The sequence below is a fragment of the Scyliorhinus torazame genome, chromosome 1 (assembly GCF_047496885.1).
Source record: "Scyliorhinus torazame isolate Kashiwa2021f chromosome 1, sScyTor2.1, whole genome shotgun sequence".
NCBI lineage: Eukaryota > Metazoa > Chordata > Chondrichthyes > Carcharhiniformes > Scyliorhinidae > Scyliorhinus > Scyliorhinus torazame.
This window is the reverse complement of record NC_092707.1, coordinates 135,246,991-135,274,837: the sequence shown is the minus strand read 5'-3', so window position 1 is coordinate 135,274,837 and position 27,847 is coordinate 135,246,991. Positions and strand designations below refer to the sequence as shown.

Sequence of the window (27,847 nt, the reverse complement as noted above, 5' to 3'; positions counted from 1 at the left end):
AGATGCTATGGAGGGCCTTGATGACGGTGGTTGCGGTCATGTCGGACAGGGGATGGCGAATGACAACCGTGAGTACTCGTCAATCACGTTCAGGAAGTACGTGTTGCGGTCGGTGGAGGGGAAGGGGACTTTGAAGTCCATGTTGAGGCGTTCAAAGGGACGGGAAGCCTTTATCAGGTGCACTTTCTCTGGCCGGTAGAAGTGCGGTTTGCACGCCGCGCAGATTTGGCAGTCCCTGGTGGCTGTCCTGACCTCCTCGATGGAGCAGGGCAAGTTGCGGGTCTTGATAAAGTGGAAAAAGCGAGTGACCCCCGGGTGGCAGAGGTCCTCGTGGAGGGCTCGGAGGCAGTCCACTTGTGCGTTGGCACATGTGCCGTGGGACAGGGCATCAGGAGGCTTGTTTAGCTTCCCGGGACGATACACGATCTCGTAGTTATAGGTGGAGAGTTCGATCCTCCACCGCAAGACCTTATCGTTTTTTATCTTGCTCCGCTGTGCATTATCGAACATGAAAGCAACCGACAATTGGTCAGTGAGGAGAGTGAATCTCCTGCCGGCCAGGTAATGCCTCCAATGTCGCACAGCTTCGACTATGGCCTCGGCCTCCTTTTCGACTGAGGAGTGGTGGACTTCGGAAGCATGGAGGGTACGTGAGAAGAAGGCCACGGGTCTGCCCGCTTGGTTGAGGGTGGCCGCCAGAGCTACGTCAGACGCGTCGCTCTCGACCTGGAAGGGGAGGGACTCGTCGATGGCGCGCTTTGTGGCCTTTGCAATGTCTGCTTTGATGCAGCTGAAGGCCTGGCGGGCCTCTATCGACAGGGGAAAAACTGTGGATTGGATCAGAGGACGGGCCTTGTCCGCATAGTTGGCGACCCACTGGGCATAGTAAGAGAAAAACCCTAGGCAGCGCTTCAGGGCCTTGGAGCAGTGAGGGAGGGGGAACTCCATAAGGGGGCGCATGCGTTCAGGGTCGGGGCCTATAACTCCATTTTGCACTACGAAGCCGAGGATGGCTAGGCGGGCGGTGCTAAACACGCATTTATCCTTGTTATACGTTAGGTTAAGGGTCTTTGCGGTCTGGAGGAATTTTCGGAGGTTAGTGTCGTGGTCCTGCTGGTCATGGCCGCAGATGGTGACATTATCGAGATACTGGAATGTTGCCCGTAAACCGTACCAGTCAACCATTCGGTCCATCTCGCGCTGGAAGACCGAGATCCCGTTAGTGACACCGAAGGGAACCCTTAAGAAGTGGTAGAGCCGTCCATCTGCCTCGAAGGCAGTATATTTGTGGTCACTAGTGCGGATGGGGAGCTGGTGGTAGGCGGACTTAAGATCCACCGTGGAGAAGACCTTGTAATGCGCGATCCTGTTTACCAGGTTGGATATGTGGGGGAGAAGGTATGCGTCCAGCTGCATAAACCTGTTGATGGTCTGACTGTAGTCGATGACCATCCTCAGCTTCTCCCCGGTCTTTACCACCACTACTTGAGCTTTCCAGGGACTGCTGCTCGCTTCAATGACTCCTTCCCTCAGTAGCCTTTGGACCTCTGACCTAATAAAGATCCGGTACTGGGCACAGTATCGTCTGCTCTTGGTGGCGACGCGTTTGCAATCCGGGGTGAAGTTTGCAAACAGGGAAGGCGGATCGACCTTGAGGGTCGCGAGGCCGCAGACAGGGGGGTATAGGGCCGCCGAATTTGAAAGTTAGACTTTGGCGATTACGCTGGAAGTCTAAAACTACGAGTGTGGCCGCGCAGAGGTGGGGAAGGACGTAGAGCCGATAATTTTTAAACTCCCTTCCCTGGACCGTGAGGTTTGCTACACAAAATCCCTTTATTTCTACTGCGTGGGAACCGGAGGCCACGGAGATTTTTTGATTCACGGGGTGAACGAGGAGAGAACAGTGCCTTACCGTGTCGGGGTGTATGAAGCTCTCCGTGCTCCCAGAGTCGATTAAGCAGGATGTCTCGTGCCCATTGATTAGTACAGTCGTTGTAGCAGTTGAGAGTGTTCAAGGCCGGGACTGGTCCAGGGTCATCGAGGCTAATCGCAGCAGTTGAGTGTTCTCTTCGGGCGGTGTGCGGTCAGCCGAGCTGGGGTCCTGGGAGTCCATCCAAGATGGCAGCTCCCATTAGTCGCACATGGCTGGGGGTGCACAAAATGGCGGCGCCCATCCATCGAACGTGGCGTCCGCGGGACAAGATGGCGGCGCCCAGGGGCCGCATGTGGTCCTGATGGAGGAAGATGGCGGCGCCCGCTGGCCGCATGGGGACCATGGAGAGGTTTGTGGTGGCGGCCCGCATTCGCCACCGGAGACCGTGGCGACCACACGGGCCTTGCATACCACCACGAAGTGGTCCTTTTTACCGCATCCCTTGCCGGTGGATTCGCGGGCCGGGCAGCGCTGCCGGGGGTGCTTGGCCTGCCCGCAGAAGTAGCCACGGTTTCTCCCGGGGTTGCCAGGCCGCCTTGCAGCACAAGCTTGTGGGGGGATGGGAGATGTCTCGGGGTCTGCTGTGGAGGGGTTCTACGCTGCCCAGGGGGCTGCCTCGCGGTCGGGAATGTAAGCGCGGGCATTTCGGGAGGCCATATCCAGGGAGCCTGCAAGGGCCCGTGCCTCCTTGAGGCCTAGGGTGTCTTTTTCCAGCAATCGCTGGCGGATTTGGGAGGATAGCATACCTGCCATGAAAGCGTCCCGGATCAAGAGTTCTGTGTGGTCGCTCGCCGAAACCTGCGGGCAGCTGCAGTTTCTCCCCAACACCAGGAGCGCACGGTAGAATTCTTCCAGCGATTTCCCAGGGATTTGTCGCCTCGTTGCTAGCAGATGTCGGGCACCGACCTGGTTTACCGGGCGAATATAATGGCCTTTTAGCAGCTCCATTGCTGCATCGAAGTCGTCCACGTCCTCGATGAGGGTGCAAATTGCCGGGCTCACCCTCGATGCAGGACTTGCAATTTCTGTTCTCCTGTTGGTGTGTTTTCGACCATTCCGAGGTATCCTTTAAAACACGCCAGCCAGTGCTTGAAGGTTGCCGCTGAGTTCGCCGCTTGGGGGCTGAGTTGCAGACACTCCGGTTTGATTCGGAGCTCCATCCTTTTAAATCTAGCTTATTAAATTGATGCACGATCAATGACCACTAAAGCGAGGTTGTAGTCCAACTGAAGGCTTTAATAAGCTAGATGTTTCCCCCAACAGCTCAGGTACAGAAAGAAGGCTGCTGGGGCGGCACGGGCTCTTATACCCCACCTTGCAGGGCGGAGCTACCATACAGCTTGACCAATAGGAAACATACAATATCTACCAATGGTGTTCCAGCATTACCAGGTACCGTAATACCTCTACACAGACTACCACAAACAGTACTTCAGAGAATGGTGTCCAGGGTTGAAGAAATGGTGGGATGACAAAGTTGTAAAATTTTGTAATGTTACCACTGACACACGCTTCCTTCTAAGGTGTGTCTGCGCTGGGAATGTATGATCCTGTAAACAAGGAATTCGCTATTAATAAGAAGATCAATAGGTAAATGATACTGATTAAATAGGAAGAAATTAATAATAAGTGAATGAAAAGAAAAAATCCTTTTAAAGTGTAGAGAGAACTGAAGAATTGAACTGCTAGTAGGGAATCTGTAACGAGAGGTGATAAATATAAAATAGCTTCTCATCAATCAAAAAAGGAAAGGGTGACAGGGTGGCACAGTGATTAGCACTGCTGCCTGACAGCCCCAGGGTCCTGGGTTCAAGTCCAGCCTTGGGTGACTGTCTGTGTGGAGTTTGTCCGTTCTCCTCATGTCTGCGTAGGTTTCCTCCGGGTGCTCCGGTTTCCTCCCACAGTCGAAAGATGTTCACGTTAGGTAGGTTGGCCATGCCAAATTACCCCTTAGTATCCAAAGATGTGCAGGTTAGGCAGGATTACAGTGATTTGGTGGGGTCGTGGGCCTAGGGAGGGGGCTCAATCAGAGGGTCCGTGTAGACTTGATGGGCCAAATGGCCTCCTTCTGCATTGTAGGGATTCTATAGATTTTCTATGGAATTCAAAAGAAATTCTCACCATTGTGAACTCTTTTAAAAATGAAAGATTTCCACATTTGGCCACTGTTTACTCCTCCAATGTTCCCCATCAAATGTATCAACATGAGCACGGTTGTCGATTCACTGCCAGTTCATGAGTGCTTTGTCCAACTGCAGTTCTTAACTTCAGAGCAATGAGTGTCTGGGTCGAACGTAACAATCAAGTCTCATGCTAGGAAAGGATTGACCGGCCAAGTCCTTTTCCTCTTGAAAAGAGAAGGCTAAAGGTTGACCATGGAGGTCTTGTGACATAGTGGATAGCGTATCTGCCTCTCTGCCAGAAGCTCTGGGTTCAAGTCCCACTCCAGGACTTGATGCAAATGAAGGTGCGTTCACAATGTGGCCAAACAGGTTGAGTGTCAACATGCAAGTCCTTCCAAACATGCCAATGGCTGGTGGCGCGAGTGGGAGAGACTCCTGGTCAACCATGGTTGATGTTGAGCTGCGCCCCTCAAGGCGACAGTAAGCGACCCGTTCCAGGAATTACTAGCTATGGAAACAGACAAAAGGCTGCCTTTGTGCATCACAGGATGTGGGAAGAAAATTGGAAAGTATGACGTCTTTAAAACTATGAAAGGTTTGGATTGTGTAGATGCAGGGAGAATGAAGAGGGAAACTAAAGGCCATCAATTTAACATAGTCACTGTGGTAATACCAGGTATTGCGGTACCTGAGAGGTGGATGACTATTGGTTAGACCCAGGAGTCTACCATTGGCTGATGTACATAGCTCCGCCCTGAGAGGCGGAGTATAAGAACCAATGCCGTCCCAGCAGCCTTCACTTTCTGTATCGAAGCTGCTGGGGAAGAGTTCTAGCAGATTAAAGCCTTCAGTTATGAATCACTTCGTCTTGAGAGTAATTGATTACGCATCAATTTAATCTGCTGCAATTTCAGTTGAAAGGATGGATCTCCGTATCAAACCGGAGTGCCTTCAGCTCAGACCCCACGCGGACAACTCTGCTGCTATTTTCAAACATTGGCTAGCGTGCTTTAAGGGCTACCTCGACACGGCCGCTGACACGAACACGGAAGGACAAAAGATGCATCTCCTACGCTCACGGGTCAGCCCTGGGATCTACCTTTTTATCGAGGAGATGGCGAATTATGCTGCCGTGATCGAGCTGCTAGAAGGACATTATATCCGCCCTGTGAACCAGGTCTACGCTCGTCACCTGCTGGTGACTAGGAGGCAAAGCCCCGAGGAAACGTTGGAAGACTTCTACCGGGCGCTGCTGGTGCTGGGCCGAAACTGTGGCTGCCCGCCAGTTTCGGGGAGCGAGCACACGGAACATTTGATCAGGGATGCTTTCGTGGCAGGTATGACCTCCCCTGATATCCACAGAAGGCTCCTAGAAATGGACACTCTGGGACTTACAGAGGCACGGGCCCTGGCAGGGTCCATGGACGTTGCCTATAAAAACGCGCTGTCCTTTGCACCCGATCACGCGGCGGCCCCCTCGGCTGCGTGGCACCCCATAGCAGCAGCCCCTCAGACCTTTCACCTGACCCTGCAAGCCTGCACGGCGAGACGGCCCGCTAACGCCGCCGGACACCGCTGTTTCTTCTGCGGGCAGGCGAATCATCCATGCCCGCGCTGCCCGGCCCGCACCGCCGCCTGCAAAGGGTGCGGCAAGAAGGGCCACTATGTGGGGGTCTGCAGGCCCGCGCCGTAGCCGCGGTCTACAGCGACTATCGGCAACGGCAACCCCCCTTTCAGGCCCCGACCGCCCAGCGCTCACCGCCACCCCCCTATCCTAAGGCCACCCCCCTATCCTAAGGCCACGTGCGACCCACGGGTGCGGCCATTTTGCCCCCCGGACACCACGCTGGACGGGTGGGCGCCGCCATTTTGTCCCTCGCCGCCGCCATCTTCTTCATCTCCGGACCCCATGTGCGACCCATGGGTGACGCCATCTTGGATGGGGCCCCAGGCCCCCAGCACAGCCGACTACATACTGCCCAACCAGAACTCTCCATTACTTCAGCTGGCCTCGGTGACTCTGGACCAGAGTCGGCCCCGGACGCTTGCAAAAGCTACAACGACGATCTCCATCAACGGTCACGAGACGTCGTGCCTGATTGACTCTGGGAGCACGGAAAGCTTTGTTCACCCTGACACGGTAAGGCGCTGTTCTCTTGTCACCCATCCCGTAAATCAAAGGATCTCCCTGGCCTCCGGGTCACACTCGGTGGAGATTAAGGGGTTCTGCCTAGTGAACCTCACTGTCCAAGGCAGGGAATTCCACAATTTCCGCCTGTACGTCCTGCCGCACCTCTGTGCAGCCACCCTCCTTGGGCTGGATTTCCAGTGCCATCTGCAAAGCCTGACTTTTAAATTTGGCGGCCCTATACCCCCCCTTACTGTCTGCGGCCTCGCGACCCTTAAGGTCGACCTGCCTTCCTTGTTTGCGAACCTCACCCCGGATTGCAAACCCGTCGCCACCAGGAGCAGACGGTACAGTGCCCAGGACCGGACCTTTATGAGGTCGTAGGTCCAAAGGCTGCTGAGGGAAGGGGTCATCGAAGCGAGCAACAGTCCCTGGAGAGCTCAAGTAGTGGTAGTAAAGACCGGGGAAAAGCATAGGATGGTCATTGACTACAGCCAGACCATCAACAGGTTTACGCAGCTGGATGCGTACCCTCTCCCCCGTATAGCCGACCTGGTGAACAGGATCGTGCAATACAAGGTTTTCTCCACGGTGGATCTCAAGTCTGCCTACCACCAGCTACCCCTCCGTCATGGTGACCGCCAGTACACTGCCTTCGAAGCAGATGCGCGGCTCTATCACTTTTTAAGGGTTCCCTTCGGTGTCACGAACGGAGTCTCGGTCTTCCAGCGAGAGATGGACCGAATGGTTTACCGGTACGGCTTACGCGCAACGTTTCCGTATCTGGATAACGTCACCATCTGCGGCCATGACCAGCAGGACCATGACACCAACCTCCGCAAATTTATCCAGACCGCGGAAATCCTTAATCTGACCTACAATAAGGATAAATGCGTGTTTAGCACCGACCGTCTAGCCAAGGGTCGTCTAGCGAAGTGGAGTCATAGGCCCCGACCCTGAGCGCATGCGCCTCCTCATGGAGTCCCCCCTCCCTCACTGCCCCAAGGCCCTAAAGCGCTGCCTCGGGTTCTTCAGCTATTATGCACAGTGGGTCCACAATTACGCAGACAAAGCCCGACCCCTGATCCAGTCCACAACCTTCCCCCTGTTGACAGAGGCCTGCCAGGCCTTCAGCCGCATCAAAGCAGACATTGCAAGAGCCACGATGCGCGCCATCGACGAGTCCCTCCCCTTCCAGGTCGAGAGCGATGCGTCCGACGTAGCCCTGGCAGCCACCCTCAACCAAGCGGGCAGGCCTGTGGCTTTCTTCTCCCGTACTCTCCATGCTTCCGAAATTCGCCACTCCTCGGTCAAAAAGGAGGCCCAGGCCATAATAGAAGCTGTGCGACACTGGAGGCATTACCTGGCCGGCAGGAGATTCACTCTCCTCACGGACCAACAGTCGGTTGCCTTCATGTTCGATAATGCACAGCGGGGCAAGATTAAGAACGACAAGATCTTGCGGTGGAGGATAGAACTCTCCACCTACAATTACGAGATCGTGTACCGTCCGGGGAAGCTGAATGAGCCTCCTGATGCCCTGTCCCACGGCACTTGTGCCACCGCACAAGTGGACCGCCTCCGATCCCTCCACGAGGACCTCTGCCACCCGGGGGTCACTCGTTTTTTTCATTTTATCAAGACCCGCAACCTGCCCTACTCCATCGAGGAGGTCAGGTCAGTCACCAGGGACTGCTAAATCTGCGCGGAATGCAAACCGCACTTCTACCGACCAGAGAGAGCGCACCTGATAAAGGCTTCCCATCCCTTTGAATGCCTCAGCATGGATTTCAAAGGCCCCCTCCCCTCCACCGACCGCAACACGTACTTCCTTAACGTGATTGACGGGTACTCCCCGTTCCCATTCGCCATCCCCTGCCCGGACATGACCACAACCACTGTCATCAAGGCCCTCCAGGGTATCTTTACACTGTTCGGTTTCCCCGCATACATTCACAGTGATAGGGGGTCCTCCTTAATGAGTGACGAACTGCGTCAATTCCTGCTCAGCAAGGGCATCGCCTCGAGCAGGACGACAAGTTACAACCCCCGGGGAAACGGGAAGGTAGAGAGGGTGAACGGAACGGTCTGGAAGACCGTCCTGCTGGCCCTACGGTCCAGGAATCTCCCAGTCTCCCGCTGGCAGGAAGTCCTCCCGGTGGCTCTCCACTCCATCCAGTCGCTGCTCTGTACAACCACGAATCAAACACCTCATGAACGTCTCCTTGTTTTCCCCAGGAAGTCCTCCTCCGGGACTTCGCTCCCAACCTGGCTAGCGACACCTGGACCCATCCTGCTTCGGAAACATGTGAGGGCACACAAGTCGGACCCGTTGGTCGAGAGGGTCCACCTGCTGCACGCCAACCCCCAGTGCGCCTACGTAGCATTCCCTGACGGCCGCCAAGACACGGTCTCTCTTCGGGATCTGGCGCCCGCCGGAACCCCACGCGCACCCGCACTACTGCCCCCACCCCCTCCCTACCCACAGCACCTAACTGGAGGGTCAGTACTCCCGCCGCTCCTGCCTAGGCCCGACCACACACCGACGCCCCCTACAGGCGCCTTCCCCCACTGTCCACCTTTTGCCCCAACAGCGGCGCCTAGCGCTGACGAAGCTGCCTGGGAGGACGACACCATGCTCCCGGAGTCGCAACCGCCGGGACCCCCATCAGAATCACCGCCGAAGCCCAGACGCTCCAGAAGGACGACCAGGCCACCCGATCGACTGATTGCTGCACTAGGGTACGTTAAGGATAATACACTTTGTTATTACCCTCGACATCACGGTACCTCCATACCTGGTCCTACCATGCGAAAGGCGACTATTAACGCTGGCCATCACCCCGCCAGGCTCCTTTTTAACAGAGGGTGAATTTGGTAGTACCAGGTATAGCGGCACCTGAGAGGGGGATGACCATTGGTTAGACCCAGGAGTCTACCATTGGCTGATGTACATAGCTCCACCCTGAGAGGCGGAGTATAAGAACCGATGCCGTCCCAGCAGCCTTCACTTTCTGTATCGAAGCTGCTGGGGAAGAGTTCTAGCAGATTAAAGCCTTCAGTTATGAATCACTTCGTCTTGAGAGTAATTGATTGCGCATCAGTCACCAAAAAATCCAATTGGGAACTCAAAAGAAACCTCTTTACTCAGGGAGTGATGCGAACTCAGAACTCGCTACCACTGGGAGTGGCTAAGGAAAATAGCATAGGTGCATTTAAGGGGAAGTTACTAATCATTTGAGAGAGACAGTAATGTATGTTGATAGGTTAAGAGGAAAGTGTGTGGGAAGTGGCTCAACTGGGGTATAAACACCAGTACAGACCTGTTGGGCAGAATATCCTGTTTCTGTAATGTAAAATGGTATGTAATTCTATAAATATTAAGTTGCAAAACCAAAAAACAGAATTGGCTGATACAAAACCAAACAGGAACAGTCTGACCAAAATCTCAAAATACAAAGTGAAACTAGAAAAAGATAGGAACCAGAGCGAACAGCACGCAAGGCAAGATATGTTCAACAAACAATCAATGAAAAACCACAGGCGGGATTCTCTGTTAGCCGGCGTCGAAATCGGGAAATGCAATTGGGCGGAGAATCATTTCCGTCCCCAAAATCGCAGCCGACGCCAATTTGACGTCAAATCACAATGCTCCAGCACCTCGACAGCGGTGTCAATGCATTCCAGAATTCACATAAAATAGACACCGTTTGCATATCATTAGGGGGCCTAACCCGGTATTCTCTGGGGCCTCCACAATTCTCCACCTTTGATGGGCCGAGTTCCTGATGGCGCGGTTCCCTTGTGCTTTTAAAAATTGTGAAACCGGCATGGTAGCTGCTGATGGAGAGAGAGAGGGTACGGAAAGTATCCAATATTCCCATAGTTTTCTGATAGTTGTGCCGCTGGCCAGGGGATTTCTGCCAGGGCCAGGGGGAGTAGCAGGTGGGCTGTGGGGATGGGGTGGATGGGCACGGAACACCATTGCTGCAGCCGGCAAGGCAGCCATCCAACTGCGCACACTGCTAACGGCCCACTTTGAACTTAGTGCTACGGATCGTATAGCTGTCCCCCCAGCTTGTCAGCCTCCTGAGTGTCAATCAAGGACGCGGCGAATCCCGCTCCGTTTTTCATTGGAATCATTTGTGTTCCATGCGGCACCAGTGCTAGCCCCTTAATAATAGTGGAATTGGTCCATGTGTGGCACCAATTTTTCTGTCGTGAAAGTCCATGAATTCTGCATTGGCGTCAACACTTAGTCTCAGAATCGAAGAATCCCGCTCCACATCGCTTGAGGAGACTTTACTGACAAGCCACGTTTGAAATGAAGCACAAGAATAAAACTGAAATGTTTCAGGTCATTTTGAAGAAAAGTAAAAGCAAAAACCACCATTTTGCAAAAGGATGCTGAGGTCAAAAAGGGATACATGTTCAGAGAAACAAAAAACAAGAGAGAAACGAATGACAAGCAAAGGTCAGTTGAGAATAAGAAATAAACGGGTGGCATGATGGCACAGTGGTTAGCACTGCAGCCTCACAGCCCCAGGGACCTAGGTTCAATTCTGGCTTGGATCACTGTCTGTGTGGAGTTTGTTCATTCTCCCTGTGTCTGCGTGGGTTTCCTTCGGGTGCTCCAGTTTCCTCCCACAGTCCAAAGATGTACGGTTTAGGTGGATTGGCCATGCTAAATTGCCCCTTAGAGTCCAGGGATGTGCAGGTCAGGTTATGGTGTTACGGGGGAAGGGAGGGGTGGTTGGGTGAGCGGATATGGGCAGAGAGCTTGTTCAAGGGTCGGTGCAGAGTCAATGGGCGAAGGGATTCTATGATTCTATGAAATGAGCTAAAAGGTCTCAATAGAAATATGAAAAAGGTTGCACAGTGGTTAGCACTGTTGCTTCACAGCTCCAGGGTCCCAGGTTCGATTCCCGGCTTGGGTCACTGTCTGTGTGGAATCTGCACACTCTCCCTGTGTCTGCGTGGGTTTCCTCCCGGTGCTCCGGTTTCCTCCCACAAGTCCCGAAAGACGTGCTGTTAGGTGAATTGGACATTCTGAATTCTTCCTCTGTGACCCGGACAGGCTCCGGAATGTGGCGACGAGGGGCTTTTCACAGTAACTTCATTGCAGTGTTAATGTAAGCCCACTTGTGAAAGTAATAAAGATTAATATTATTATGATTATTATGAAATCAAAGTAACAATAAGAAGTTTTCAGTTACATTATCAGTCAGTGGTTTGGAGCAGTGAGGGAGAAGTTGCAGTACAATTAAATGTAAACAAATGCTGGAAATACAGAGCAAGCCAGGCAGCAACTGTGAAGAGAAGAAACAGAAAAATTATTGGCAACCTTCTCCAGCCCTACAATACTCCAAGGATGAGTTCCTTCAATTCTGGCCTCTTGTACATCCCCAAATTCCTTCTTCCCTGGTTCTATGTTCAGCACTCTAAGCACTGGAATTTCCTTCCCAAATTTCTCTCCACTTCTCTATTTTTCCTTTAAGAAGCTCATTAATATGCACTTCTTTGATTACTTGGCCTAATCTCTCTTCTTTGACACAGTGGGCAAGACTCTCTGGCGTCCCCGCGGTGTGTTTCTCAGCAGTGGATCTTATGGTCCCACTGCTGTCAATGGGATTTCCTATTGACCCACCGCACGCCGCTGGGAAACCTGTGGTGGGGGTGTGCTGTCGATGGATTAGCAGATCCCGCCGGCATGAACAGATCTTCGTATCAAATTTTCCTGCTCACTGTTAAAGGTGCTGTATACATTTTTATTTTCATTCACAGGATGTGGGACATTGCTGGCAAGGCCAGCATTTATTGCCCATCCCTTAGCTCTTTGCCCTTGAAGAGATGGTGGTGAGTCACTGCCTTGAATTAATGCAGTGTGTATGGTGAAGGTACTGTAGCACAATCAATTACTCACGAGACGAGAAGAGATGAAGTCAATCAAAGGCTTTATTAAGCAGACTTGTTCCCCAGCAGCTCAGTTACAGAATGCGGCTGCTGGGAGAACCCGGGTTCTTATACTCCGCCTTGCTGGGTGGAGCCAGCAGGCGGCAGATCCAATCAGGACCCAGTGTCTGTCTACCAATAGCCTCTCGGCATCACAGGGTACCGTACTACCCCTAATACGTACCACCACATTCACCCCTTGTTAAAAAAGAACCCGGCGGGGTGGTGGGTCGCATGGTGGTAGGGGTTTACAAAGCTGGTACTGGAATTCCCTTAACACAGTGGCTATGCATTGATATCAACGGTGAACTATTTACACTGCCGCTTTACTGGGCTATTGAATTATTTACAGGTTTTGCTTTGCCACGCGGATTCAACGAGTCGAGTGGGTGCCCTGGTCGTCCTTGTCGATTGTCTCAGCCCCAGTGGTGGTGCAGGTGCTGGCTCGGGCACTCTGGGAGCGTTTGTTCCTGTTTCACTACTCCTGGGTGGGCACGGGAGGAGGACCGATCCACCCGGGAAGGGAGCGGCCGTGGGGTGCGCCGGCGGGAGGGAGGGGGTGATTGGTGTTGGGGGTGTGTGGGGAGTTCCGGCGGGCGCCAGGTCCCACAGGGAGACCATGTCCTGTCGGCTGTCGGTGTATGCCACGTAGGCGTATTGAGGGTTTGCATGGAGAAGATGAACCCTCGCGACCAACGGGTCCGATTTGTGCGCCTGCACATGCTTTCGGAGCAAGATGGGTCCTGGGGCTGCCAGCCAGGTCAGAAGTGACGTTCTGGAGGAGGACTTCCGTATCCGGGTGGATAAAACTTTCCGTGCTCCCAGAGTCGATCAGACATGCCATTTCGTACCCGTTAACCAGCACCATCATTGTTGCCGTTTGGAGCGTCCGGGGCCGCGACTGGTCCAGGGTCACCGAAGCCAGTCGTGGTTGCTGCATCGGGGCGTTTTCTTCAGGCCCCGTGGAGCCGTCCATGCAGGGGTCCTTGGCTATCAGCCAAGATGGCGGCATCCACGGATCACACGCGGTCGGGGCGGACAAAATGGCCGCGCCCATGGATCGCACGTGGCCTGAGGGCCACAAGATGGCAGCGCCCATCCCCCCCCGCGTGGAGTCCGGGACCCAAAATGGCGGCGCCCGTTGGCCGCACATGGATCGTTGGGGGGGTTGAGTCTGCTGTCCCCGTTCTCCCCTAGAGATTGCAGCGACCCCTGGGACTGGCACACCGCTGAATAGTGCCCCTTCTTGCTGCAACTTTTACAGATGGCCGAGCGGGCCGGGCAGTGCTGTCGGGGGTGTTTCGACTGCCCGCAAAAATAGCAGCGGGGCCCCCCGGGTGGTCTGGTGCTCTGGCCGCGCAGGCTTATGGGGCGGTGGGCGGTGCCGGGGAGTCGGTCGCAGCGGGGGTCCACGGAGCCCAAGGGGCTGTCGCGCGGTCGGGGGCGTAAGCGCGAGCATTTTGTGAGGCCACATCGAGGGAGGCCGCAAGGGCCCGTGCCACCGTGAGCTCTAGTGAGTCTCTCTCCAGCAGTCGCTGGCGAATTTGGGATGAGGTCATACCTGCCACAAAAGCATCCCTGATTAGGAGTTCCGTATGTTCGTTAGCCGTCACCGATGGGCAGTTGCAGCTCCTTCCCAATATTAGCAGCGCGCTGTAGAACCCGTCCAGCGATTCTCCGAGGAATTGCCGTCTCACCGCGAGTTGGTGGCGTGCGTAGACTTGGTTTACGGGCCGAATGTAGATCCCTCTCAGCATGGTGAGTGCCGTCGGGAAATCCTCCGTGTGTTCGATGAGCGTGTAGATCTCTGGGCTCACCCTGGAATGCAGGACCTGCATTTTCTGGTCTTCTGTGGTCCGGCCGGGGGCCGTTCGGAGGTATCCCTCAAAGCATGCTAGCCAGTGTTTAAATACAGCCGCTGAATTTGCTGGATGGAGGCTGATTCGCAGACACTCCGGGGCAATCTGGAGCTCCATAGTCTTTTAAGTCTGCTTAATAAATTGTAGCACAATCAGTTACTCATGAGATGAGAAGAGGTGAAGTCAATCGAAGGCTTTATTAAGCAGACTTGTTCCCCAGCAGCTCAGTTACAGAATGCGGCTGCTGGGAGAACCTGGGTTCTTGTACTCCGCCTTACTGGGTGGAGCCAGTAGACGGCAGATCCAATCAGGACCCAGTGTCTGTCTACCAATAGCCTCTCGGCATCACAGGGTACCATTCTACCCCTAATACGTACCACCACAGGTACTCCCACAGTGCGCTGGGTAGAAATCGCAGAGATTTTACCCCTATGACAATGAAGGAAGGCCGGTATATTTCCAAGTCAGGATGGTTTGTGATTTGGAGGAGAAACTCTAAGTGGTAATGAATAGCTGCAACAGAAACTTCCTGAATTGCATCCCTCTTGTCTTGAGACTCTACTCACTGACTGTGAACAAGCCAGCTCCATGACAGCAATCAAGGCTGTGACATGGCCAGCCGGGGTATGAGTTGAAGCTACATGACGTCTGGTGAAAACACTACAGCCAGGTACACTGTATACCAAGCATTGCTGCTGAGAAGTATTTCCTGTTATTTCCTTTCTTTTACCAGGATCCTAAATGGAATTGAGGTTTGGTTTTAAATCGAGTTCTTAATGGGAGTAAAACACAGGCATCATTATCTGGAGGTAATGCATTATTTGTAATCAGAGAGACAAGAGCATGACTGATGTTGGGAATGTTACTCTGGTGAGTCAAACAATCATAAAGATTAACAGCATAGAAGATGGACATTGAGTTTGGCTGAAGCTCTTTTCCCTGAATCCTTCTGTATTTTTCCTCTTCAAATATTGATCTAATTCTATATTAAACGATGCCTAACGCTGCTTCATTAGCAACTGTTGTTGAAGCGATAACCCGCTCTGTGAAAAAGTAGATTTTCAGTGTTGGAGTTGTTGGATACGTGGCCTAATGCTCAGGCAGGACAATATTCAAAGTGTTTCAATCTTTTATAAGGCAGCCTGCATAGCCAATGCAGGAGCAGTTCAATATTTATAAAATTTGGAAAACTTAAACCTAAGACATTCCAGTTTAATGCTTATAAAAACCAAAACATGGTCTCACTGAAAAATTCAAGTAGAAATCACAAATATTGAACAGCAATCATGACAAAATAACGAGGTGGAACAGTAATGGTGTCCTCTCAAGAACGACAAAGTACCTGAATAGTTTAGTGAGAGGTCAAATTGGCTTTCATTGTCCATATTTTCACAGACAATCTTCTGCAGCTCAACGTGTATTATTTTAATGAGATCTCCTGTTGACAAGCAGCATTCGTTTCCTGATATTTCATAGACTGATCCTGTGGGAGATAAACAGAACTCAGTAAAAAAGGAAGATCAGTGATGTTTGAGAGTGTAACAGTTCAAAACATTCAATGTACGATGCCTTGGCAGTGGAGCTTTGCCCAAGTATCATGAGATGGACTCAGCTAAAAGCATCACGCCAGTCACCTGCCAAATTTAGCTTGGTGTTGGAGGGCTTGTGCTTGTTAATTCACTTGAAAACGGGTCCTTCAACCAAACAAGTTTGAGAACCATTGCATTAGAAGATAGTATTTAAGGAATTTAAACCTTTCCTGCCTCTGTGCATTTTGACCATTATTTTTATCCTCTCAAAGGACGTTTCACTGAAACTATTTCGCAATGTCCCTTGAAAATCTGCCAAATGTATAGCAAAACATGGAAGATCAAGTTATGGGAACTGCATAGTTCTCCATTCTCACTGCATACTGAATTAGTCAAAGGATGTCAGATAGTGTTTAAATTCTGCAGGATACGTTTGTAGCAGAAAACACAAGCGTTCAAAAACAGGACAGAAGTGAGGTGGTTGAGAGAAGGACAACATAGAAGCAAAATCATGCATATAACATTTTAAATAGAAATAGTTGTTTGGTAGGACAGACCCTGAGAATTGCTGATAAAAGAGACTTGCTTTGAAGCTTTTCATCTTGCACTCATCAGGATAGATTCACAAGATTACTAATTGTAAAGGGAACAATAATTTATACTGCATGAGAAGAGAGGACCGATTGATTGGCAAGTGGACCCTGAGTGGTAGAGGCATTACCTTGGGAAATGCACCAGGGAAAATTAATTGCCAAACTTTGTTTAAATTCAAACCAGGCAGTTCAACTCTAATGGTCAAGGCACTGGGATGGGGAATCAACGAGGGAATAACGTTCCCCCAAACTATTGTTTAATTGAAAAGGCACCACGATCGGTACAGGAATTGTTCACTTGACAATCAATCAGCACTTTCCTCTCATGCAGTACAAATTGTTGTTCTCTTTACAACTGGCATTCTTGCATATCCGTCTTGATGAGTTTGAGAGGAAAAGCTTCAACAGCATGTGTCTAAAATCTATCTAAGCTGACCAGCCCAATGAAACAATTTATTTCCATGACCATATTTGTACAATTTCTGGACTGGGTATTAATATAGTTAATATAGCTATCATTTTCAGAGGAAGTGAATAGTTGCTGTTGCAATTCACTCTTTAGAAAGCAGAACTTGTGGGTGACTTTTCCTGTTCCTTAACCCAAAGTTTCAATGACAAGTGAGCCTTGCTGTGATCATTTGACTCAGCGCAGAATTGTGGTTGAACCAGGGAACAAAGCGATAACAATACATTAAGATACTTGTCACAATGTTAGGGTGGGCAATATGATTAGAAATGGTAATGGTTCAAATTGAACCTTATCTCATGGGAACAACTGCCAGCCTGATTCAAGAGTTTCTGGTTCAATTCCTGATCTGTGATGAGCTAGCTAATCTCAGCCAGGGCAATCATGATAGTTCTTTATGCAGAGGGGAGGAATCACCCAGGGCTCATTTTCCTGCTCAATAGCTGGACGCTGCTGCTTGCATTGTGTTCACTGCCAGATCTGGCTGTGATGTTCAGTGTCATCATGAGGAAAGGGAAAAGAATTAGCCAATGAGAATGCACATTTCTCAGCAAAACACAATTACCATTCTTTGTGTAAAGGTACAATCAGAGGTCAAATGACTTTTGAAGAAAACCTGGACACTTCACTGCTTTTTGTTGAAAAGTTAGCTACTTAGCTTTAACCTGAGACAATCTGGGTTATGTAAAGCATTTTTGACAATGACTAAATTGCAATTGCATGGTAGTTACAGCACAGAAACAGACCACTGGATCCATCAAATCTATGGCGGTACGGTAGCACAGTGATTAGCACAGTAGTTTCGCAGCGCCTGGGACCTGGGTTCGATTCCCGGCTTGGGTCACTGTCTGTGTGGAATCTGCATGTTCTTCCCGTGGCTGCATTGGTTTCCTCCGGGTGCTCCAGTTTCCTCCCACAAGTCCTAAAATATGTGCTTGTTAGGTGAATTGGACATTCTGAATTCTCCCTCAGTGTACCCGAACAGGCTCCGGAGTGTGGCGACTAGGGGATTTTCACAGTAACTTCATTGCAGTTTTAATGTAAACCTACTTGTGACACTAATATAGATTATGTGGCTGTTTATGCTTCACACAAGCAACAACCTAGACTCGTTCCCAATCTCAATAAGGTTTTTGCTAATATTCTGGGAATTTAATAAGGCTATCATTTAATTAACAGCTCTCAGAGGAACAAAAAAAAGTCACAGAATCCCCACCTTATCTGCACATCCTTTGGACACTATGGGCAATTTATCATGGCCAATCCACCTAACCTGCACATCTTTGGACTGTGGGAGGAAACCGGAGCACCCGGAGGAAACCCACGCAGACACGGGGAGAAAGTGCAAACTCAACACAGTCACCTTGTCATGGTATGCAGACATGCAGATAATGATATACGGACAGGCACAGACAGGCAGCTAATGAACACAGAGAACAGGACATGACCAATGAGTAGGCAGGACACTCAGGGGTGGTATCTCACGATAAAAGGCAGGAGGCACTCACACTCCGCCTCTTTCCATTGATGAACATCTACAGAGTGAGTCAGGGTGTATGTACAGTATCACACCTCCAGCACGTGGCTAAGAGCTAGTCTGGTTCAGTCAGGCAGAGTAACCACACTTAAGTTAGCAGAGAGTCGAACTCATAGAGAACTGTGCTAACTGTGCTACTGGTTCAATAAATCAGAGTGAACTAACTTCAAGGTCTGGAGTATCTTTTGGTTAAAGCTGCATCCGGTTGCAGCCTGTGTTATCCCAGAGTATATAACACATCATGATACCAGGAGACTGCTTAATATACGTGGTTTACCTCAGTTCGTTCCGTGACAACCAGCGAATGTATCCCGGCACCATGGAGAAGATTCACACTCCTCACTAGCTCAGGACCTCCGGCAATCTCAGTGCCATCTGGCGGACATTCAAGCAAAAGTTTCTACTGTACATTGAAGCTTCAGACCTCGTGGGTGCATCTGATGCAAGGAAGATCGCGCTTCTCCTCTCAACAGCGGGTGATCAAGCCATCAAACTCTTCAACTCTTTTCACTTCACCGAAGGCCAGGACAAGACAAAGTTTCAGACCATCCTGGACAAGTTCGATAGTCACTGTGAAGTGGACACCAATGAAATCTTCGAGCGCTACATATGCAAACAGCGTCTACAAGGTAAAGATTAATCTTTCAACTCCTTCTTAACTAACCTCCGCCTGCTAGCGCTGTCCTGCAACTTTGGTGATATTGCTGACTCCATGATCAGAGACCAAATCGTTTTTGGAGTTAACTCTGATCCTCTGAGAGAGCAGCTACTGAAAATCAAGCATATGACCCTGCCAGTTGCGAGTGAAACATGCACAGTGCACGAGCATGCCAAAAATCGCTATGCCCAGTACAAATCGGCTGAAAATTAGAAATTTTCCTCCCACGAGGCAGTGAGTGTGCAGGCCATCGCCCGATTGCAGCGCCTCAGCATTGATGAAAGTGGCCATTTCGCGTGCTTTTCCCGGGGCCCCACGCATGCGCGATGCGAACGGGATAACAAAGCGGCTGACACCCACACTGCGCATGTGCGACGATGCGCAGAGCATCAGGACGCCGACGTCATGATGTGCTCGAACTGCGGCAACGCCCATGATTTGTTATGTTCTCGGTGTAACATAAGCGGCTTCCTTGTGGTGCATTTGACAAAGGAAGGTTCAGATGTGGATATAACTTCAACACGTTTATTAAACTATTTACACTTCTATTACTCACGTTCGACACTACTGCTAATCCTACTATAGCTACCCAGACTGACTAACCAGTTGCTGCAATCCACGTGGTGGGTGTAATATTGAATCAACCCTGTGTCTCTACTCACTGACTGTCTCCACTGGAAAAAGGCAGATCATGTGTGTGGTGTCCTTTATATATGGGTTGGTATAATGCCCTCCTGTGGTGGTGTCACCTCTGTGTGTATTGTGAATGTCCATTGGTCGTGTCCTATCTAACTGATCTATTGGCTGAGTGTGTGTCTGTGATGTCTCTCGTGCTCCCTCTAGTGTCTAGATAGCCTACATGCATTTACATTGATGCACATCACCACATCCCCCCTTTTTTATATGTTACATATTTCCTGTACACTTTGAGAAAATTGAACAAAGAACAGATAGATAAGGTAAGGTATATACAAGTCATGGGAACAGTGATTAAACAATAAGTCCAAATCATTCGTGTGAGTCCAAAAACCATCAATCATCATGGTCAAATGTCTCTCTTGGTTATGAACGCCATCAATGTCCCTGTGCCACAGGAACCAAGAAGTGGTCAAATCACTTCGCTGTCTGATTTGGAGTCCCTTTCTTTTTTCGATGTTTGTGATGGTGCTGTCGGATGGCATCTTGTTGCTGATAAGGTGTTGATGTTGAAGAGGTACCATCAACAGTATCATTCGAGGCTTCCGGTTGCGGCGATGCGGAGCTAAGCCGCACGTTTCGGCAGCTCCCGCGATTACGGACTTTTGGGCTCTCCAGAGGAGCCCCAACGGAATTTTTTCGAAGACGTCCCGTGTGGGAAGGTGAGAGCAAGGTCCCCCTTCACAGTATATGGTACGGACAAGAAGAGGAACGGCTAAAAAAGCGGCTTTGGAGCAATGGGGGAAGCGAGGGGAAAAAAACAAGATGGCGGCAGCCGGAGATAAAGCGGAATGCGGGCCGGAGCTGCAAGAGTTTATCAAGCGCTGTTTTGAGGATCTGTGGAAAGAGATGCTGGTGCCAATGCTGTCGGCGATCGAAGGATTCGGGATGACCCAGAAGGCCCACGAGGTAAAGATCCAGGAGGTGCAGAAATAAGTCGACGGGAATGAGGATGAGATCTTGGGCCTGGCGGTGAAGTTGGAGAGGCACGAGGCGCTGCACAAAAGGTGGGCGGAAAGATTCGAGGGCCTGGAGAACAGGTCGAGGAGAAAGAATCTTCGGATCCTGGGCCTCCCTGAAGGAGTGGAGGGGCCGATGCCGGGGCATATGCGATCACGGTGCTCGAGTCGCTGATGGGTGCGGAGGCCTTTCCGAGGCCTCTGGAGCTGGATGGGGCACATCGGGTGCTGGTGAGGAGGCCCAAGGCCAACGAGCCACCAAGGGCGATTGTGGTGAGGTTTCACCGTTTCACAGACAGAGAGAGGGTCTTGAGATGGGCCAAGAAAGAGCGGAGCAGCAGCTGGGAGAATGCAGAGATCCGAATCTACCCGGACTGGAGCACGGAGGTGGCAAAGAAGAGAGCTGGTTTTAACCGGGCCAAGGCGGTGCTACATCGGAAGGGAGTGAGATTCGGAATGCTGCAGCCAGCACGATTGTGAGTCACATTCCAGGATCAACATCACTACTTTGAAACGGCTGAGGATGCGTGGACCTTTATCCAAACTGAAATGTTGGACTCAAACTGAGGGTTTGTGGGGGGTGGGGGGGGATGTTGGATGTTTGTTGTACACAGGGTTTTAATCACGCGTAGGAAATGCTCCACGGGTTGGGTGATGGATGGGGATGGGGAAAGGGATCGGGTGAGAAGACTGTGCGAGAAGGCGGGTGCCGGTGCTGGAGGGAGGGGAGGCCCGGGGATGGGGGAAATGAGATAAGGCCGCGACAGGAGCTGCGCAGGAGGGGGCGGGGCACGATCAGGAAAGCGCGGGCTTTTCCCCGCGCTAGGGAAGGACGGAGGGGGGGGGAGTGGAGGAGCGCACACTGATTGTTGGGAAGGAGGAGGAGGGGAGATTCCCACACGGGGGGGGGGGTCAATGGGATGGCGGGGGAAGCCGGGGTCAGCAGGAGTCAGCTGACTTACGGGAGTGTTATGGGGGGAGCAAAAGAGCTAGACTTGGGTCTAGCGTGGGGGGGGGGGGGGGGAGGTTGCTGCTGCACTGGCCGTGGGGGAATTGGACACAGAAGAGGTGGTCGGGGCGGGGGCCCCCCGTCTGGGGGACTGGAGGGTGAGGGCGGCGCGGGCACGGGACTGGCCTAGAAAAGGTGATGGCTAGTCGGCAGGGGGGGTGGGGGGGTTGGGGGGTGGGGGGGTGGGGGGGTGGGGGGGGGTGGGGGGGTGGGGGGTGGGGGGGGTGGGGGGGTGGGGGGGGGTGGGGGGGTGGGGGGGGGGTGGGGGGGTGGGGGGGGTGGGGGGTGGGGGGGGGTGGGGGGGTGGGGGGGTGGAGGGGGTGGGGGGGTGGGGGGGTGGGAGGCCCCCCAATCCGGCTGATAACATGGTGGAATGTGAGGGGCCTGAATGGGCCAGTAAAAAGGGCCCAGGTGTTCACGCACTTAAAGGGACTGAAGGCAGACATGGTCATGCTCCAGGAGACACATTTGAAGGTGGCAGACCTGGTCAGGTTAAGAAAGGGCTGGGTAGGACAGGTATTCCATTCGGGGCTGGATGCGAAGAACAGAGGGGTGGCAATATTGGTGGGGAAGCAGGTGTCGTTTGAGGCCAAGAATATTGTAGTGGACAATGGAGGTCGATACGTGATGGTGAGCGGTAGGTTGCAGGGGACGTGGGTGGTATTGGTAAATGTATACGCCCCGAACTGGGACGATGCTGGATTCATGAAGCGTATGTTGGGGCGCATTCCGGACCTGGAGGTAGGAAGCTTGATAATGGGTGGGGATTTCAACACGGTGTTGAACCCAGCACTGGATCGCTCCAGATCTAGGACCGGAAAGAGGCCGGCTGCAGCCAAGGTGCTTGGGGGGTTTATGGACCAGATGGGGGGAGTGGATCCGTGGAGGTTTGCCAGGCCGCAGGCCAGGGAATTTTCTTTTTTCTCCCACGTGCACAAAGCCTACTCCCGGATAGATTTTTTTGTTCTGGGCAGGGCGCTGATCCCGAGAGTGGAGGGAACGGAGTATTCGGCCATAGCCATTTCAGATCACGCCCCGCACTGGGTGGAACTGGAGTTGGGAGAGGAGAGGGACCAACGCCCGTTGTGGCGGTTGGATGTGGGACTGCTGGAAGATGAGGCGGTGTGCGGGAGGGTGAGGGAGTGCATTGAAAGGTATTTGGAGGCCAATGACACCGGGGAGGTGCAGGTGGGGGTAGTATGGGAGGCGCTGAAGGTGGGGGTCAGGGGAGAGTTCATCTCCATCAGGGCTCATAGGGAGAAGAGAGAGGGCAGGGAAAGGGAGAGGTTAGTGGGGGAGATTTTAAGAGTGGACAGGAGATACGCAGAGGCCCCTGAAGAGGGACTACTTAGGGAAAGGCAAAATCTCCAGACGGAGTTCGACCTGTTGACCACAGGGAAGGCAGAGGCACAGTGGAGGAAAGCGCAGGGGCGACGTATGAGTATGGGGAGAAGGCGAACCGGATGCTGGCACACCAGCTCCGTAAGAGGATGGCAGCGAGGGAGATAGGTGGAGTCAAGGATGGAAGGGGAGCTACGGTGCGGAGTGCGATGAAAGTAAATGAGGCATTCAAGGCCTTCTATGAGGAACTGTACAGATCCCAGCCCCCAGGGGGAAGAGGGGATGCGATGATTCTTGGACCAACTGAGGTTCCTGAGGGTGGAGGAGCAGGAGCTGGCTGGTTTGGGGGCACCAATTGGGTTGGAGGAGCTGATTAAAGGACTGGGGAGCATGCAGGCAGGGAAGGCCCCGGGACCGGATCGGTTCCCGGTTGAGTTCTATAGGAAGTACGTAGACCTGTTAGCCCCGTTGCTGGTGAGGACTTTTAATGAGGCAAGGGAGGGAGGGACCCTGCCCCCGACAATGTCTGAGGCGACGATCTCTTTGATCCTGAAGCGGGTTAAGGACCCACTGCAATGTGGGTCGTACAGGCCGATCTCGCTCCTCAACGTGGATGCTAAGTTGCTGGCAAAAGTGCTGGCTACGAGGATCGAGGACTGTGTCCCGGGGGTGATTCACGAGGACCAGACAGGATTTGTAAAGGGCAGGCAGCTAAACACCAATGTGCGGAGGCTCCTAAACGTGATAATGATGCCATCGGTGGAGGGAGAGGCGGAGATAGTGGCGGCTATGGACGCGGAGAAGGCCTTTGACCGAGTAGAGTGGGAGTACCTCTGGGAGGTGCTGCGGAGGTTTGGGTTCGGGGGAGGGTTTATTAGCTGGGTTAAGCTCCTATATAGAGCCCCGGTGGCGAGTGTGGTTACGAATCGGCGAGGTCGGAGTATTTTCGGCTGTATCGAGGGACGAGGCAGGGGTGCCCCCTGTCCCCCCTGTTGTTTGCATTAGCAATTGAACCCTTGGCCATGACATTAAGGGAGTCTAGTAAATGGAGGGGGGTGGTCCGAGGGGGAGAGGAGCATCGAGTGTCACTTTACGCAGACGACCTGTTGTTGTATGTGGCGGATCCAGTGGAGGGGATGGTGGAGGTCATGCAGACTCTAAGGGAGTTTGGGGATTTTTTGGGCTATAAGCTCAATGTAGGGAAGAGTGAGCTCTTTGTAGTACAGTCAGGAGACCAGGAAAGGGGGATAGATGATCTACCGTTGAGGAGGGCGGAAAGAAGCTTTCGGTACTTGGGGATCCAAATAGCTAGGAGTTGGGGGGCCCTACATAAACTTAATTTGACGAGGCTGGTGGAGCAGATGGAGGAGGACTTCAAACGATGGGACATGCAGTCGATCGAGTGCAGTTGATCAAAATGGTGATCCTCCCGAGGTTTCTTTTTGTGTTCCAGTACCTTCCAATTGTGATCACCAAGGCCTTTTTTAAGAGGGTAGGCAGGAGCATTATAGGGTTTGTGTGGGCGAATAAGACCCCGAGAGTAAGGAGGGGGTTTCTGGAGCGCAGTAGGGACAGAGGAGGGTTGGCGTTGCCGAATCTGGGTGGCTACTGCTGGGCAGCCAATGTGGCGATGATTCATAAGTGGGTGATGGAGGGAGAGGGGGCGTCATGGAAGATGTTGGAGATGGCGTCCTGCAAAGGAACGAGCCTGGGGGCGCTGGTGACTGCACCACTGCTGCTCTCGCCGACAAGGTACACCACGAGTCCGGTGGTGGCGGCAACGCTAAAGATCTGGGGCAGGTGGAGACGGCACAGGGCTGCAATGGGAGCCTCGATGTGGTCCCCGATCAGGGGTAACCATCGGTTTGTCCCAGGGAGGATGGACGGGGGGGGATTTCAGAGCTGGCATCGGGCAGGGATTAGAAGAATGGGAGACCTGTTCATTGACGGGACGTTTGCGAGCCTCGGGGCACTGGAGGAGAAGTTTAGGCTCCCCCCGGGAAATGCTTTCAGGTACATGCAAGTGAGGGCGTTTGTGAGGCGACAGGTGAGAGAATTCCTGTTGCTCCCGGCACAGGAGATTCAAGACAGGGTGATCTCGGGTGTATGGGTCGGAGAGGGCAAGGTGCCGGCAATATACCAGGAGATGAAAGAAGAGGGGGAGGCTTTGGTAGAGGAGCTGAAGGGTAAATGGGAAGAGGAGCTGGGGAAGGAGATTGAGGAGGGTCTGTGGGTTGAAGCCTTAAGTAGGGTTAATTCCTCTTCCTCGTGTGCCAGGCTTAGCCTGATACAATTTAAGGTTGTTCACAGAGTGCATATGACGGGGACGAGGCTGAGCAGGTTCTTTGGAGTGGAGGACAGATGTGGGAGGTGCTCAGGAAGCCCGGCGAACCATGTCCATATGTTTTGGTCGTGCCCGGCACTGGATGTGTTCTGGAGGGGAGTGGCGAGAACCATATCCAAGGTGGTGAAAGTCCGGGTTAAGCCAAGTTGGGGGCTAGCATTATTTGGAGTAGCGGACGAGCCGGGAGTGCAGGAGGCGAAAGAGGCCAGCATTCTGGCCTTTGCGTCCCGAGTAGCCCGGCGAAGGATCTTGTTAATGTGGAAAGAGGCGAAGCCCCCCAGCATGGAAGCCTGGATAAATGATATGGCGGGGTTTATCAAGGTGGAGAGGATAAAGTTCGCCTTGAGAGGGTCTGCGCAGGGGTTCTACAGGCGGTGGCAACCGTTCCTCGACTATCTCACGGAGCGTTAGATGAAGGTCGGACAGCAGCAGCAGCAACCCGGGGGGGGGGGGGGGGAGAGGAGGGGATATCTTTCGTGGGGAGGGGGGAAGGAGGAGGGAGGGAGGGGGAAGGGGGGTTTATTTGGGAGGCATTTGAGCAAGAAAAGGCATTAATGATCCGGAAAACTGACATGTACGGGAGGAATCCAATGTACAAAGCTCTGTATCATATCGATTTGCCATGTTCATGTCTTGCTATGCGAGCTTTCTTTCTTTTTGTTACGGGGGAGGGGGGGGAGGGGGGGGGGGTTGTCTGTAAGGTTGAAAAATTTTGTTAAAAAATTCTTAATAAATATATATTTTTTTAAAAACAGTATCATTCGAGGTCATGGATGTGTCATATGTTGAAGTTGGATAAGACTGTACATACTGGTTCTGGCCACATGCTGTGCAGGAAGGGTGATCCTGCTGAGAACCGTTGAAGCTTGTCGAATTGGAAACAGAATTGCTGCTCACATAAATACCTGGTGATGGTGTGAAACTAGAACCTTGCATCTGATAGGAATATGCCGTCTGGCCAGGCTGGGGTGCAGCAAATCCTGGGCAGTAACTAAGGCATCCAGACTGTAGTGCAAATTGCGCTTGCGCTAGTCCTCCTTCGGTCTTGATTCCATTAGTGGGCAATCCGTAGTGCTGGCCTGTTTGAGAATATGCTGCATAGACTGCTGGCTGCTGCATGCCTGAATACTGGGTTTGTCCAGCATGAACTGTCATTGCCTGCACTGCTGGTATGGAAAAAATGTGTGGATATAGCTGTGGTGAATATTGGTGTATTCCTCTTGGACTGTAGCCGCTGCTTGTTAATACTGACCCAGTGTAATTGTTAAGTGATCCATCTCCTGTCGTTGTGGCATCTGCTGTCACCCTGAGCGTGCCATCACTGAGGTTGCGGCACTGCCTGTCTGGAGTAAAGTCCGGCCTACGTGTATCAGAGTCGGCGTTTGGTTGCTTCCCATCTGGAGTCTGGTCTTTTTTAACCGAGTCAGTGTTGGTTTGTTGATGCTCCCCGTCCGGAGTCTTAGCAGGTTAACTGGAGTCAGCTGAGATTTCTTGAAGCTGCATGTCTGGAGTTGGAACATGCAGGAATGCATTGACTTGTGGAGAGGTTCGAGCGAATGAGGGTGGAAGTATCATGGTGTCACCGGAGTCACCAGTGGTCTCACAGTGATCGTCGAGTACCTCTGTACACACTAGCTGAGGTCTGTCACTTTGCACATCTTGCATGGGAAGTGGGATGCTGTCGTCACTCGTCTCACATACTGTGGGTAGAGCCTCAGTAGCTGCTTGTTGTTCACTTGGGTTGAGTAAATTGTCAGAGTCTTCATCTGAAGGTGCAAACAATGTGGGTGGACTGTCATTGTCTTGCTGTTGTCCTTCATTTGGGCTTGGACTGTCATCGTCACTTTGTTCTTCACTGTAGCATTATAGACCGCCATGGTCGTCCTGCTGTGCTCTGGAGCGTGGTAGACTGTCATAGTCTTCTTGCTGTTTACTTGAGCATGGCAGAATTGCATCATCTAGTTGGTCAGAGGAGGTTGCTCGGCGCTCATGGTCTTGTTCCTGCAAGGACTCCGCGTCGGAGTCTTGCGTTGTTTCTTTCGTGGAGGCTGTCCATGAGCTCGCCGCGGAGGCTTGTGACACTGGAGTCACTTCTTGTTCATGCAAGGGCTGCGCTCTGGAGTCTTGCGTTTCTGCAAATGTGGAGTCTGTCCACGAGCTCGCTGTGGAGGCTTGTGACACTGGAGTCACTTCTTGTTCATGCAAGGGCTGCGCTCTGGAGTCTTGCGTTTCTGCAAATGTGGAGTCTGTCCACGAGCTCGCTGTGGAGGCTTGTGACACTGGAGTCACTTCTTGTTCATGCAGGAACTGCGGTATGGAGTCTTGCCTGTCTTCTTTCGTAGAGTTGGGAACACTGAGCGGTGCATGGACCACGCTCTGTGTGGCAGCAGGCCGCTCTCTGTGGGTTTGTACCGCTCTCTGTCTCTTGGTGTCAGGCCGCAGCATAATCCTGCACTCACGAGTCAGGATGTCATATCTGTTGGGCTGAAGATCCTCAAATCCGAAGAACTTGTCGTCGGAGTCGTCAACGTGCAACACGTCTAGTTGTGGTTCGGATTTGGTACTGGGGTAGCCTGCCAAGGTGAAAGGTTCATCTGAATCGTTGTCTTCTAGGACTATATCATCACTGTTTGCGTTGGAGCTGGCATTGGGCTCGTGAGGTCCAGAGAAAATATAAAGGCCGGTATCGAAATATTCAAGGTCGGAACCATCGGTTTGGG

At 52.2% G+C, this 27,847-nt stretch overlaps 1 protein-coding gene across 1 annotated transcript in view; it reads right to left on the bottom strand.

The window, feature by feature from the left end:
* The window catches only part of themis2 (thymocyte selection associated family member 2), a 203,486-nt gene that overhangs the window by 148,691 nt on the left and 26,948 nt on the right, over window positions 1-27,847 (bottom strand). The window contains exon 2 of the mRNA XM_072500872.1: window positions 15,338-15,478. Coding sequence (XP_072356973.1) covers window positions 15,338-15,478 — 141 coding nt within the window. The remainder of the gene's footprint in view (window positions 1-15,337; window positions 15,479-27,847) is intronic.